This window comes from Haplochromis burtoni, unplaced genomic scaffold (assembly GCF_018398535.1).
Source record: "Haplochromis burtoni strain Fernald_Lab_line unplaced genomic scaffold, NCSU_Asbu1 Contig_745, whole genome shotgun sequence".
Classification (NCBI taxonomy): domain Eukaryota; kingdom Metazoa; phylum Chordata; class Actinopteri; order Cichliformes; family Cichlidae; genus Haplochromis; species Haplochromis burtoni.
This window is the reverse complement of record NW_024583106.1, coordinates 37395-50010: the sequence shown is the minus strand read 5'-3', so window position 1 is coordinate 50010 and position 12616 is coordinate 37395. Positions and strand designations below refer to the sequence as shown.

General features: G+C 45.0%; 1 protein-coding gene across 5 annotated transcripts in view; it reads right to left on the bottom strand.

Annotated features, from left to right (window-relative positions):
• Nucleotides 1-385: 385 nt before the first annotated feature.
• LOC102294950 (pleckstrin homology domain-containing family G member 3) overlaps nt 386-12616 on the bottom strand; it is a 29775-nt gene continuing 17544 nt past the window's right edge. For 3 of the 5 annotated variants that reach the window (XM_042215528.1, XM_014330233.2, XM_014330232.2), the window contains 16 exons: nt 12172-12281; nt 11483-11552; nt 11353-11399; nt 11083-11233; nt 9626-9757; nt 8833-9015; nt 8646-8738; nt 8473-8559; nt 8359-8392; nt 8159-8260; nt 8047-8079; nt 7632-7642; nt 7165-7419; nt 4807-4908; nt 3161-4619; nt 386-2268 (listed from right to left, as the gene is read on the bottom strand). In XM_042215528.1, the coding sequence (XP_042071462.1) occupies nt 1397-2268; nt 3161-4619; nt 4807-4908; nt 7165-7419; nt 7632-7642; nt 8047-8079; nt 8159-8260; nt 8359-8392; nt 8473-8559; nt 8646-8738; nt 8833-9015; nt 9626-9757; nt 11083-11233; nt 11353-11399; nt 11483-11552; nt 12172-12281 (3741 nt within the window). In that variant the 3' untranslated portion in view covers nt 386-1396. The remainder of the gene's footprint in view (nt 2269-3160; nt 4620-4806; nt 4909-7164; nt 7420-7631; nt 7643-8046; nt 8080-8158; nt 8261-8358; nt 8393-8472; nt 8560-8645; nt 8739-8832; nt 9016-9625; nt 9758-11082; nt 11234-11352; nt 11400-11482; nt 11553-12171; nt 12282-12616) is intronic. The other 2 variants (XM_042215529.1, XM_042215531.1) reach the window with 2 other exon arrangements.

The following is a 12616-nucleotide window of genomic DNA, read 5'->3' as shown; positions in this document are numbered from 1 at the left end:
CACTGCTCTGGCTGTCGTGAACAATTACTCGTGGTTATGTCTTTAAAGTTCTAGTCACTGGAAGGAACAGTCTGACTTTAACATGGTGACCACAATCAATCAGTGTGACCGGAAGCTGATGATCAATAACTGACACTGTGTGCAGGTATCAGGTGCGTTCATGTTGGCTTCACTGAACCGTCTTCTAGTCTCAACAGTCTGAATCTATAGCAGGCGGATCCGGGAGAGGAAGTCCTGATCGTGATGACGCCTCTCACCCCAGCCCTCAGTCACGACCAGCTTGGTCAGCTCCTCACTCTACTAGTTACCAACTCACAAAGTGCAGATCACACAAACTCTGAGGGGCTTTTCCTCTTCTTTTGGAGCCAACACATCCCCCTACAGACAGTCTAAACGCAGCCAGTCACAGAGAGTTCAATATAAAGTACCGCTCCTTTAAAGGACGGTTTGGTCTTTGTGGTTGTGTGTCACGGACACGGAGGGATTAAAGCTGCCTTCATATCAAGCAGACATTAACACAAAGAACAATCTGACCTCACCGAACGGTGGCGTTACCAACACCCCGCTGCTCCGGGTGGTCCAAATACCCCAACCAAGCTCTGGTGATTCAGAGGTGACTGTTCAAAGACTCATTATCACCAAGGAATGGGTGGTCTCTGATAAAATCACCATCGAACAAGTGAAACATGAAGGCTGTAATTTCTGCAACAAGACCTCTGAAAACAAAGAGGTGAGTCTGGTGCTGACAATGTAGACCTCCATATTTTTAAAATCCAAAAATCCATATTCTGAAATTTAAAATCAGTGATCAAGTGCTGCAGTAATTCCAAACTACTGCATCAGTCTGACCTCTGAGTCACAGGAGTTGGGGCTTCAGGGAGGTCAGGTGAAGAGGTGAAATGCTTGGCACACAGCACACACTCTACCTGGTCGCTTTTTACACCGGGAATGAATGTGAGTTTAGTGGTTAGTCCTCTCACAGTGGAGCTTTAAAGTTTAAGTTTAAGTGGCTGCAGTTTGGAGCTTTAAGCGATCCCTTAGTGTAGTCCTGATTCCACCTGGACAGAAAATGATGTAATAACCCTGTGCAAAACATGGCATCCTGCACAGAAAGGTGCTCCCATCAAGATTTCCAATAAGATATTTACATTTCTCAGATAGCAGAAAGAATTCTAACTGCAGACTTTATATACACATATGATAACTTCTTTGTTTTAATATTTCACCCCCCTGAACATTTGTGCCATTACCACATGCTAGAACAGCTTTTCCTTTCATGCTCACATAAATTAAATAATTATGTCATCATTAAAACTTGAGCAGCTTGTCATTGTTACATCTTTGGTTATAAACTGAGAGTCGTAACATGTAGAGGAGAGCTCGGACAACTCTCTCTTCAGCTCAGGCTCTGAAACCTTTCCCTCAGGTTCTTCACGATGCTCTGCTGACCTTCCGCCTTCGGTCCTGAGGTTGATCTCGTTTTCTGGGAAACATCTTGATCAGCAGACAATGCTGTGGACTTGTTCTGCTCGATTTTGGCCTTCAGTTCCTCCCTCTGTTGGTATTCGTCAGACTCCTGGTAGGCCCGGCACCGGTCGATGACAGCCATGATGGAGATCTTCTCTCTGCTGGTGGGTGAACGGATCTGGACGTAACTTTCATCTTTTTTGTCTCTGGCTGTTTCTTCTGGCTCTGGAAGCTTCTCCATGACAATGATCTTGTGTTCGGGGTCGTTTGTTAGGGGGGCCTCAGCTGCAATGTAGTAACCGTCGTTTGCCACCTGGTCCTGGAGCTTTTGCAACTCACTCATCTGAGATTCACTCAGCCGAGGATCCAGGGAATTGGCTCTGAGGAGCCGTCTGCTGCGTTCCTCTTGGCTGGCGTTTCTGTGAGGCCTTTGTGAAGAAACCCTTCTGGGAGCTTCATCAGCGAGGAAGCAGCCTGAGGAGCAGCTGGAGTGCCTCCTCAGACTGCTATCGAACTGCTCCGGGATGGATCGACTTCGACTGACTGCGCTCTTCTGGGAGCAGCTGTTGGCGGAGTACTTGGAACGGAGTTCCTGGACATCGGGCCAGTTGAAGCCTTCGAGGGGAGGAGGTGGACTGAGGGGGCTGCGAGAGTGAGGCCGGCCCGAGGAGACGCCCCTGGAGTTTCCCGCTGAGCTGGAGGTGAAGCCAAGGGTTAAAGACCTCACGTGGTTTACGGGACTCAGCGGCAAAGAAGTTGCCTGCTTATGAGAAACCAGCGGCAGAGTCAGGCTGGATTTACCTGCCAGAAAAAAAACAAAACAAACGAAACATATTTAAATCACTCTTAAATTTGATCGTTACAATGTTCCGATAACTGACAGAAATGATTAACAAAAGCCGTAATAATCCATAAACATATGTTTGGCTTCTACATACAGTAAATCAAACAATGGTACCACATGCAGCTGTGATATTTTACTTCAGCTTCAGGAAAGATGAGCTCATCACTTTAGGCTGTTCAGATTATAATCTGCCCCTAAGCAGAGCATTTTACCATCTTTACCTGAAGGTGGCAGTACAGTGTTATAACTACATGTGGTACCATTGTTTTTTTGCTTTTCTTTTCATGCAGCGGGCGCAGACTAAGCGTGTGTGGGCAGGTTGGACTGATCGGTTGCTCAACAGGAAATGGTTTATTTAAAGAAGCAGAGTTTGCTGAAGGCAGGGCATGCTCAGGCTGAGCAGGACTGAATATATACCCAGTTTTGCAAACACACAGAACAAACATTTACAACAATTAATCTCTTAACATCCAGCAGGTCATCGAGCCCGTGCAGGACTCAGAGTATGGTTAGGGTTAACATCACACTTTTCCTGTACATGGTATATAAAAAAAGATACATTTTTAATCCAGTCTCTCCTTTGTGTTATCACCTTACAGGTGTACTATCTGATATTCTAAATTAAAATTTCATATAAAATGGATAGGTTGACGATTGATAACCCTAACTGTACCTCAAAAGGTCACTGATGACCTGGTGAATGTCAAGAAGTCAAAAGAGAATTAAATACAGTTTCTGAATTGCGTTGGTTGAAGATTTAGTGGTCCTATGGTCACATAGACAATCAAAAGATAGATTTCCTTGAGGATTGCTGGTTTGAAATGTTAAGCAGTGTGCAAAGTGACGTACCCGAACCTTCCCTCTCCTCTACCACACTGGCTAAGCTCTTCTTTCCAAAGAGGAGACCCTGACTTCGCTGTCGGACCATCGGACTGGAGGTTTTGATTCGCTGACTGTACTGACGAGCCAGGTGGAGGACTTTGCTCGCCATCTTGTCCACTTCGACCACCTGGTCTGAAGCGCTACTGGGGTGGTCCTTTTCTGCCTCCACCTTCAGCTGGTTGACCTGAGGCACTGGAGCCCTGAGGACGGCGGCCTCTTCCCCAAACATCTTTAGCGTGTCCCTCACGCTTCCTGTCCGGTTCACCTCCGAGGCGTTGGGCTTGAGGGGCATAGGGCTTGTCAACTCTTCTTTGATTGTTCTGAGATCAGAAGCTCTGCTTTCATGGGAAGAGTTTTTGGTTGGGAAAGAAAGGCCGGAGGTTCTGGAGGTTACTGCAGCTTCTTTGGTTCGATCCTGCCCTCCATCTTCACTCTGGGATTTTTTGATGTCTCGCTCCATCGCCTGCCAGATCTTAATCATTTCAGATGAAGGTTTGAAGTGTTCATCATCAGAGAGATTATCCTGCACACTTTGAGACCTGGACCTCTGGCTGCCTTCTGAATCTTCTGGATCAGTGCTTCTTTGTTCAGACTTCAAAGAGTCCAAAGAGCCACTACAGCCCATAAGATCCTGGGTGTTTTGGGGTAAAGCAGAGTGTGACTCTGCATAAGTAGGGTCCACAGTGGAGGTGGAGGTGGTCGAGGTGCTGTTGAACCGGCTGACGGAGCTCCTGACCAACCCAGATGGTATGTATGTGAGGCTCTCTCTGCGCCGAAGACTGAAAGTGGCATCTTGGTTTTCAGCATTTTCATAGTAACTCTTGATTTTCCCAATGAGCAGCTGGTCCTGCTTGGACAGCGTGGAGTCCCGTCTTCGCCTAATGCTTCGGTCGCTGTCAAAGAGACTGTCATCTCGAGGAGACAACATGGTCAAATCGGACCCACCGAAGGTCTCTGCAGGATCGGCAACAAAGCTGCAGAGCCGCGGAGGTCGGTCGTCTGCTTCGGTACTCAGGCTGAGGCCGCTGCCACTCCTGCTGGGTAACCGAGGTGAAGGACAACCGAGCGAGCGGGCGTCATCCTGGGCCACGGTGCCTCGCTTGATGCTGTTGGTGAAGTGCTGGGCGATGGAGCTAGCTTTGTCCAGGACGGAGGACGGGAGGATGCTGGTGGCTTCGCCTTCCTTCTCTGCTGTCTCCTTCTCGTTGTCCTCATCATCAGAGGACTCCCCACTGCTCAAGGTCTTCAAATCTGAATCAGGTGTAGCTGAGGATGGCTCCTCTGTGGGTTCTGGATCTACTTCAGGTTTCAGGTTGTCTGACTTTCGACAGGAATTGGAGATGTTGGAAGGGGTCGGATCAGTGAAATGTTCTGGTTCTGAGATTGGTTCAGACATCTTCTCCTGTGGTAGCTTCTCTACTGCTGGCTGGACAGGACAAAAACACAGAAGCAGTAATTAGAGGTGGGAAATACAGCCATGATGCAAGAGATTACGACCACCTGCAAACACCCCCCACCCCTCAAAATCAAAAAGCACTGACAGCACAGAGATTGGGCGATCTGGAGATGGAGATGGCCTCACAACTGCAAGTCAGCGACTGAGTGTTACTTACCTGCTTAGGTGTCAGCTCGGTGCCACCTGGCTCTTCTTCTTCAGGGAGTTGTCCATTTTCTTTGTTAGAGTTGTCTGAAGAGACGCTGCCTCCCTCTGTCTCCTTCAGCAAAACACAAACAGAACAGGAAGTCAAGAAATGCTGGAGGAAAAGAAAAGTTTTTATAATATGATTTAAAAAACTCAAACCAAGAAGTCATTAGTGTCGTCCATGGAAAAGCTTCTTACTCGGTTTTAAAGAGTGTTTTTTATTATTGTGTGAACTGAACCTTTATTTATTACATGATACAGAGCAGCCATCAATGCAAATCAATGCAACAAAACTGTGAGAGGCAGCAGCAAATGTCCAGTTCATCCAACCACACCTAGAAACGCGGAATCACCAATCGTATTCATGCTCACAGCACTAAAGACAAAGATGGATGTAAAGCTGCAGGACGAATGTTCGAAGAAGCTCCCAGAGGAAAAAAAACAACAAAACAACAACTTTTAAACTTTGCAAAGATAAAAAGCCAAAATCAGTCAAAGAGCTGTTCTCATTCTTTAATACGACAGGAACAGTTTTTGGGAAGTCTTTGTTTGTTTGTTCTCCAGAGTCGGGTGTTTCAGTGCATACAGACAACCTTTGCTTAGCAAAAACATTTGATCCAAGAAAAACTGTCAGTGTGCCTCATTAATCTGCTCACATTTCACATTTCTGTTTACAATAAACAACTTCTAAAGTCAATGTCCCTAACTGAAGGAGGCACTGAAGGAGGTACTGACGGAGACACTGCAGGAGGCACAGAAGTCAATGAGATTATTTCTCAGTGTGAAAATGTAGAGCACTCGTGTTGTTGGAAAACATAACAGAAAATGCTTTTGTGATTAAAGGAGGTTGTTTTTCCCGCTGCTGTGGAATAATGTGCACGCCCGGGATTGCTACAATACAGCGCTGGTGTCCTGACCTGGTACTGATGTCATTCAGACATCAAACTGATGTCATGATCAACAAACCAAATAATGTTCCAGACACTGACCACAGTATGGCCTTCAGTTAAAAGATTACGGTGGGCAGCTGGATATTTTTCAGCTGAAGGACTTTGCATGAGGTATGTGGCATGGACCTGTTCTTTATTTCCACCTTTGAAAAGCAAACATGGGACATAATATTTGGGCAGCTGGCTCAGCGACTTTGGGCTGTACAGACACTGTGAGCTGCATTCATATCAGCAACAAACCTAAAAACAGGACCTGGTTGCTCACCTCCTCACAGAGACTCTCACAGACTTCTTCCTAAGTTACACCTGTTGGTGTGTGAATTAGCTACAGTAGTAGGTTACCCTGGATATTTATGCACATTTCTGCTTTTAATAATCACAAAATAAAGTGCTGCACCAGTCTTTGCCATAATAAGAATAATAACGGCATAAATCTCTTTCTGGTTTAAATGCTCAGTTTGGTCAACTTTTTTCTATTGTAGGAAACATCATCTTCAAATGTTTTGTTTTTAAACACCAGAGTATGTATTTATTCAAACAGCAGAGGACCCAGGATGGAACCTTGTGGAGCTCCACGTGTTAGCTAACCAACTAGCCATCAGAACAAGAGAATACTGCTTGTTTTTAAGTCTCTTATAATGGATTAGAACTAGTAGAACTCTTAGGTCAGGTGATAGGTTGCTTCTGATTGTTCCTAGAAGCAGACTAAGACACAGAGGTGACCGGGCCTTTGCGATTGCTGTGCCTAAACTTTGGACCACTCTGCCTCTTCAAATGAGGATCTCTCCAACACTCGACATTTTTAAATCCCGTCTGAAAACACATCCTTACTCCCTAACTTTTAACTGTGACTGAGTTTTTGTTTTGTTCTCATTGTGTCTTTGTTTCACTTTTTAGTTTGTACAGCACTTTGGTCAACTGTGTTGTTTTTAAATGTGCTTATAGATAAACAGATTGATAAGATTCACAGAGGTTAGGACTTTAGAGATGATGACTGAGGTCATGAGTGCTCATAAAACCTCAACATCTTTCTGATTTGATAGATGTGAGGTTTTAACAAAGCTAGCCTAGCAGTTTGCTGTTGCTTCCAGTCTTTGTACTAATCTAAGCTAAACCTTTTGCAAAGAAAGTGACCCATCTGAAACAATCTGACTGAAGGAAAACAAAAAACAATGAATTTCATCCAAATATTGTCAGTTCCTTTAAACGCTGCCCCATGTGATCACCCTGCGGTAGTTAAGTGTGCTGAACCCAAGCATGCAGCTCGGCTAGTGTTAGATGCCCATGAAGCAGTTACTTTGAGCTCCACAGCAGCATCCTTGTAGCGCATTACAGGGGCTGCGGGTGATGAAGACTGGGCTGGCACCGGAAAGCCTCACCGTCCCCGCGGCGGAAAAGAAGGCCTGGACAGTGACGTGCCAGCAGGAGATGGCAGCGAGCACGGAGCTGGCAAAGTCGTCTACCTGCTTGTCCTCCAGCAGAGCATCATCCAACTGACCCGCCTCTTCCACGCTGCACAGCAGGCGCTCTAGCGAGTCCTTCTTGCTGCCGAGCTCCGCCTCCTCCACCGTGACAGACTCCCCCAGCATGCTGCTGCTGACGGCGGCCCGCAGAGAGCGCCTGTCATCTGAGCACTGCAGGACGTCACACACTATCATGTTTCTGCTTCCTAAAACTAAAGTGTGGCTCTGACAGCAGGACTGAGCCTCAGTAACCCTCACCGAAACATCGCTCATAAGAACACATCAGAAAGTTCACAGAGTCATAAACAGAAGAAAACAGAAGAAACAGTCTTTAAATCTGAGCAACAGCAAGCAGGCGTGTGCTCAATGAGTTTGGGTCTTACCTCCAGCAGCGCTGAGAGTCCAGCAGGGGGTTCAGCAGAAGAACAAGAGCAAAAAGATTTGTTAGACACAACAGCTTTACCTGTTAACATCTGCAGCTTTAATCAGCCCAGAGAGCAACAGGCCTCAGAATCCTCACAGTGTTTTCTACCACGCTAACCCTTATTAGGTCCACAGCGGGTCAATCTGTTAGAGTCCAGACATTTTATTGAATTTTGCTCGAAATAAACATCTGCAAAATATTATAAGCGATAACCTAGAGGTCCAAATGCATGTCTGAGAAGGAAATCTAAAACCTGGGCAGAATACAACCTAAACAAAAACGTTCCAAGAGAAACTACTATGAGGACAAAAGTCACAAAAGTGGACATACTGATCAAAGATTTATCAAAATCGATTTCAATGAAATGACTTTACCTTTGTTGCTTTTCAGGGTTTGTTTGATTGGCTCTGGAGAGGAAACAAAACTGGTCGTTACACATCAATAACAACAAGATACTTTGATCAGTAATCCAGGTAATCTGATTACCTGACTGTCGGCGGCCCTGACAAGCATCTCGTGGGAACTCGTCAGAGTGGCAGGATGTGGCTTTCTTCAGGCGCTCAGGACTGTAACGGTACTTGGAAGGATCTACAGGGAAGCAACAACAACACAGAGGAGCATTTCATCACATCCTTATTAATCTTTGCTTTTATTAATCTTCTACAGCAGAAGAGATGTTTACTCACAGATGGAGTCCATCTCCAGGATAGCTTCTTTTGCCTGAAAGACACAACTAACCATTACTGGTGTCTGCACTGGTCACCTGGAGCGAAATGGGTGAGTATACTGATGCTTCTGACCTTCTGTGGGATGATGGCTTGGTGGTTTTCCACAATGATGCGTTTGATGTGATGAGCCCAGAGCTTCTTCTCCTCCACCGTCTTAGCCTGAAACATTAAAAGACAAAAACAGGGAGTGAACTCCGATCCTCTCAGGCTTAAATATGTTGGCTGGCGGGTGGAGGTCGACTCACCTGGACGGTGTGAGGCTGTTTGGGGTTTTTGTAATGCATGACGCTGAAACTCAGGGAGTCTTTGGCGTTTTCGTTGAGCGTCAGTGTGGAGCACTGAAACCAAGAGTCAGAACTAAGAATCAAACCTGCACTTAAAACAAAGACCTGAAAACCTGCAGCTCTTAGATGTTTGTCTGCTGCCACTCACAGAGATGTGCGTCTTGTAGACATAGTGCTCGCCGCGACGTTTGGTGATGAGCAGCACCCGGTCAAAGAGAAAGAGCGTTCTTTCATTTCTGGCTCGATGGACCTTGAAGTTTCCCTCCAGAACTAATTCTCCGTATGTGGTGAGATCAGGACCTTTCCAGTTTAGCAGCAGTGACTGAACCTCCTGAAGAACCAAACACAGAAACACTCAGACACTCCAGCCTTTGGTTGTTTTGGTTTGTTTTTAAGGAAGGAAGCCCTGAAACAACTTTGTAGAAAAAGAAAGTTCAACCTTTCCAGATTTAATTTCCTTTATCAGAGCAATTCAGTGCAGGGCTTCCTGTTTGAAAATGTCACCACTGGGAGCAAACTCTCTCTCTAAACTGTCACAAGATGTCAGAGCTAATAAATAGTTCTTATCTGGGACACGCCTCTCTTACATTTACCTTCTGATAAGAACTTCATCTGCACAGCCTAAAAATAGGAATGTATTCATTTAAAGTTATTTTCTATAATAATAATAATAATAATAATGTATACTTTATTGATCCCAGTGGGGAAATTCCTCTTTGCATTTAACCCATTCACCATTGGGTGCCCGGGAACAGTGTGTAGGGACGGTACCTTGTTCAGGGGTACCTCAGGGTAGCCGTTCAGTGGATTCAAACTCTCAACCTTCCGATCATGAGGCCGCTGCTCTACCTACTGAGCTATCCCTACCCCAATATTTTCTTTTCACTTTATAGTCATAATTACAGTGTGTATAGAAAAAACTTTGTTTTGCCATTAGTTACCTGGAGTCGGACAGCATGTTCGTGTTTTCTCTTCATGTCATTAATGTACCATGCCACTCCCGTCATAGTGTAGAGGGCCTCCTCTACCACCTCATAACCGTCATCCTCTGGGTCAAAATGCTTCTCTATCTCCTAAAGAAAACCATTACAAACACCAACAAATCAGCATAAAGTCATGTTCAGTTTAACCCGTTCATGCATGAATTATGACAACCTCAATCTGGATATTTTTCTTAAGTATTTTTATTCATTTTTAGGCATGAAAAAAAAGAATTTTGAACTTCATTATTTTTTAAACACTTAGGTGGACAACTGTGCATGGAGTGACACATCAGTGTCTAATGTATCAGTGTCTAATGTAGTGGTTTATGTGCAAGTATACCATCAACACTGACACAAATACCTGAAAACAGCCTTTGGATAGCTGTCCACTGTAGTGACCACTATACATGAAAAGGTTAAAACATACAATTTTATGCAGATGATACCAATTTATTTATGTAAAATGAAAGAGACACGATCACGCTGTAGCTTCAAACCAAATAACCAAAAAGTCTGACAAATATTCCCCAATACATGCTTGAAAGTATATATAGTCTAAAAAATAAAAGAAGACTCCCAAAAGGTTGATTCTGTTCATCTGGACGTTTTCAGTGGGAGAAATCATCACTTATCCAAGTGACTTCTTCAGTCTCAGCTGACTGCAGGTTTCCCCAATTTTATAAACAGTACATTTGCACAATAACTGAAATGTTCACTGAATGAACAATGGGCTGTGAGGTCAGTTCGTTGATCATTAATATGAAAATTGTCATGACCATGGATCAACAACCATTAATCAATGAACACTGATCAAAACCTATTGATCAATGGCCACAAGTACCATTCACAGAGAGTTCGGGAATGGCTGCATTCACAGCATTGTAAGATGGTGACAGATGTACCTTTAGGCCCCCTCCTCAATTCAGAGATGGGCTTTCCCTTTTCATGTGGCCTCCTTGACTCCCCGCTCAAACCAGCATTCCTCCCTGTCTTCTTTTTAATGAAGACTCCTTCAGTCTTCATTAAAAAGAAGACTGAGTCTTCTTTTTAATGAAGACTGAAGGAGTCTTCATTAAAGAGACTCCCTCTCAACCCAAACGAATCATCCACATCTGGACGTTTTTTCCAAATACCGTGGATATCCACTCAAAATTCACTTATGTGTTGCTCATATAGTTTTCAGTTAGTTGGCTAAAAAAATATAACTAAGAAGATAACTTCTGCTTTCACACCAGGAAATGTCTGAAGACACTTTAACTCTGACTGATCCTCCGGGAATCCATGTGAGTCTTCATGTGAAATGTGATGTAAACGTGGCCTTAGACATATTTGCTTCATCTCAGTCCTCTGGTCTATTTCTACAGGTTTGGATGCAGTGCAGGTGTAACTGGTTGTCAGGTGTGCTGGTGTGGTACCTGTAGCAGCAGGTGGTATTTAAGGATCCTCTGAACAGGTTTGAGCAGGTATGAACCCAGCGGCAGCGAACGTTTAAGCGAGGACTGGCGGTCCCGGAAAAATTTGGCAAGAGATTTGTTCCTCATGCACTCCGTCAGCGCCGCCACCGAACTGCAACAGGAGAGAGGAGACAGACAAGTGTGGACAGGTCAATGTGAATGAGACAAGGTTTTTAAAATGTGCTCGAAACCTAACGTATGGGAAAGCAGTACAGCTGCTGTAGGGCTTACTTTGGGTAGTTGGTGCAGTACTGTGTGTAGATGTCAAAGTACTCGCTCTGAAATACAACAAGCCAAGAGTTTTATCAGCCGCTGCTTGTACGAACCATCCTCACCCAAATCCAATCAGATCTGGTCTCACCTTGATGACGAAGCACCTGGCGATGGCGACGGGGTCGTTGTCACACTGGTCGAGATCCTGAAGCAGCTCGCTGTGAACAGGAAACACTGTCACCGTGGCGACCCCAGCAACAACAACGCTTTGCATGTCACCAGGAGCAAACCAAAGGAAACCTGAAGTTTTTCTCTCGTTTCAGCAGTTTCCTTGGTTCTCACTTCAGAGTCTGAACCCTAACGCTCATTTTAATATTTCATGATGTTCTTCTGATGTTTTGGAGTTTTTACCTTTAACCATGAAGGCAGACAAGAAGGAGGGAGGAGAGCAGACGAATGACATGCAGTGAAAGTCTCTGTTACCTTCTACTCGAATGACTCGACTAACACTAAACCAAAGGCTGACATCATGGCGGTCATGGTTATTTTTATATATACGATCTGGTTTGTGTTACGGTGTTCGTCTGTGGCTGCACCGTTCAGGAGTGAAAATGGGTGAAACGGTTTGTTCATATTTAACCTGCTGAAGGCACTCAAAGTCACAGCAAACAGAGCACTCCATGTTGTGCAGTAGAACAGCGCCGGTCTGCAAAGCAAACTCACCCCTCGACAGGAAACAGAGAGCGCTGACATGGGGGAGACGTAACATCAACGTTAACCGTTTTAGACAAAATATCGTGCTATGATAACGGACACATTAAACTTTATCTTCTTCACCTGTTGAACTCGTAGATGTCCTCGATGTTTCCAAAGAGAGCGCAGACCAGCTCAGGACAGATCGACAGATCCGACTGGTCGGACTGATCGATGATGTGAGCCAGGTAGTCCTGCAGGGCAGGAGGGAGAGGTTAGTAGAGTGGACGGAAGGAAGGAAGAGACAAGCAGGGAAGAAGAGGATAAGAGGAAGTGACAGAAAGGTCAGGGGTCACTTTTTAAAAAGCTCAGCGTCAAATAAAACACCCTTTAAAATAAACTGGAATGTTTCCATTTCTCCAACAGAAGGCAGACTGAACGCTCACTGAGCTATACCACAGTAATCTGATTACTTCTGGCTTGATCAGAGATGCAGACTGTTTAACTCCTCTCTGGAGGGGAGAGGGAGGGGAAACAGGAGGACAAAGGAGGGGGGAACAACTAAGCTGTAGTGCCTCTTCACCTCACT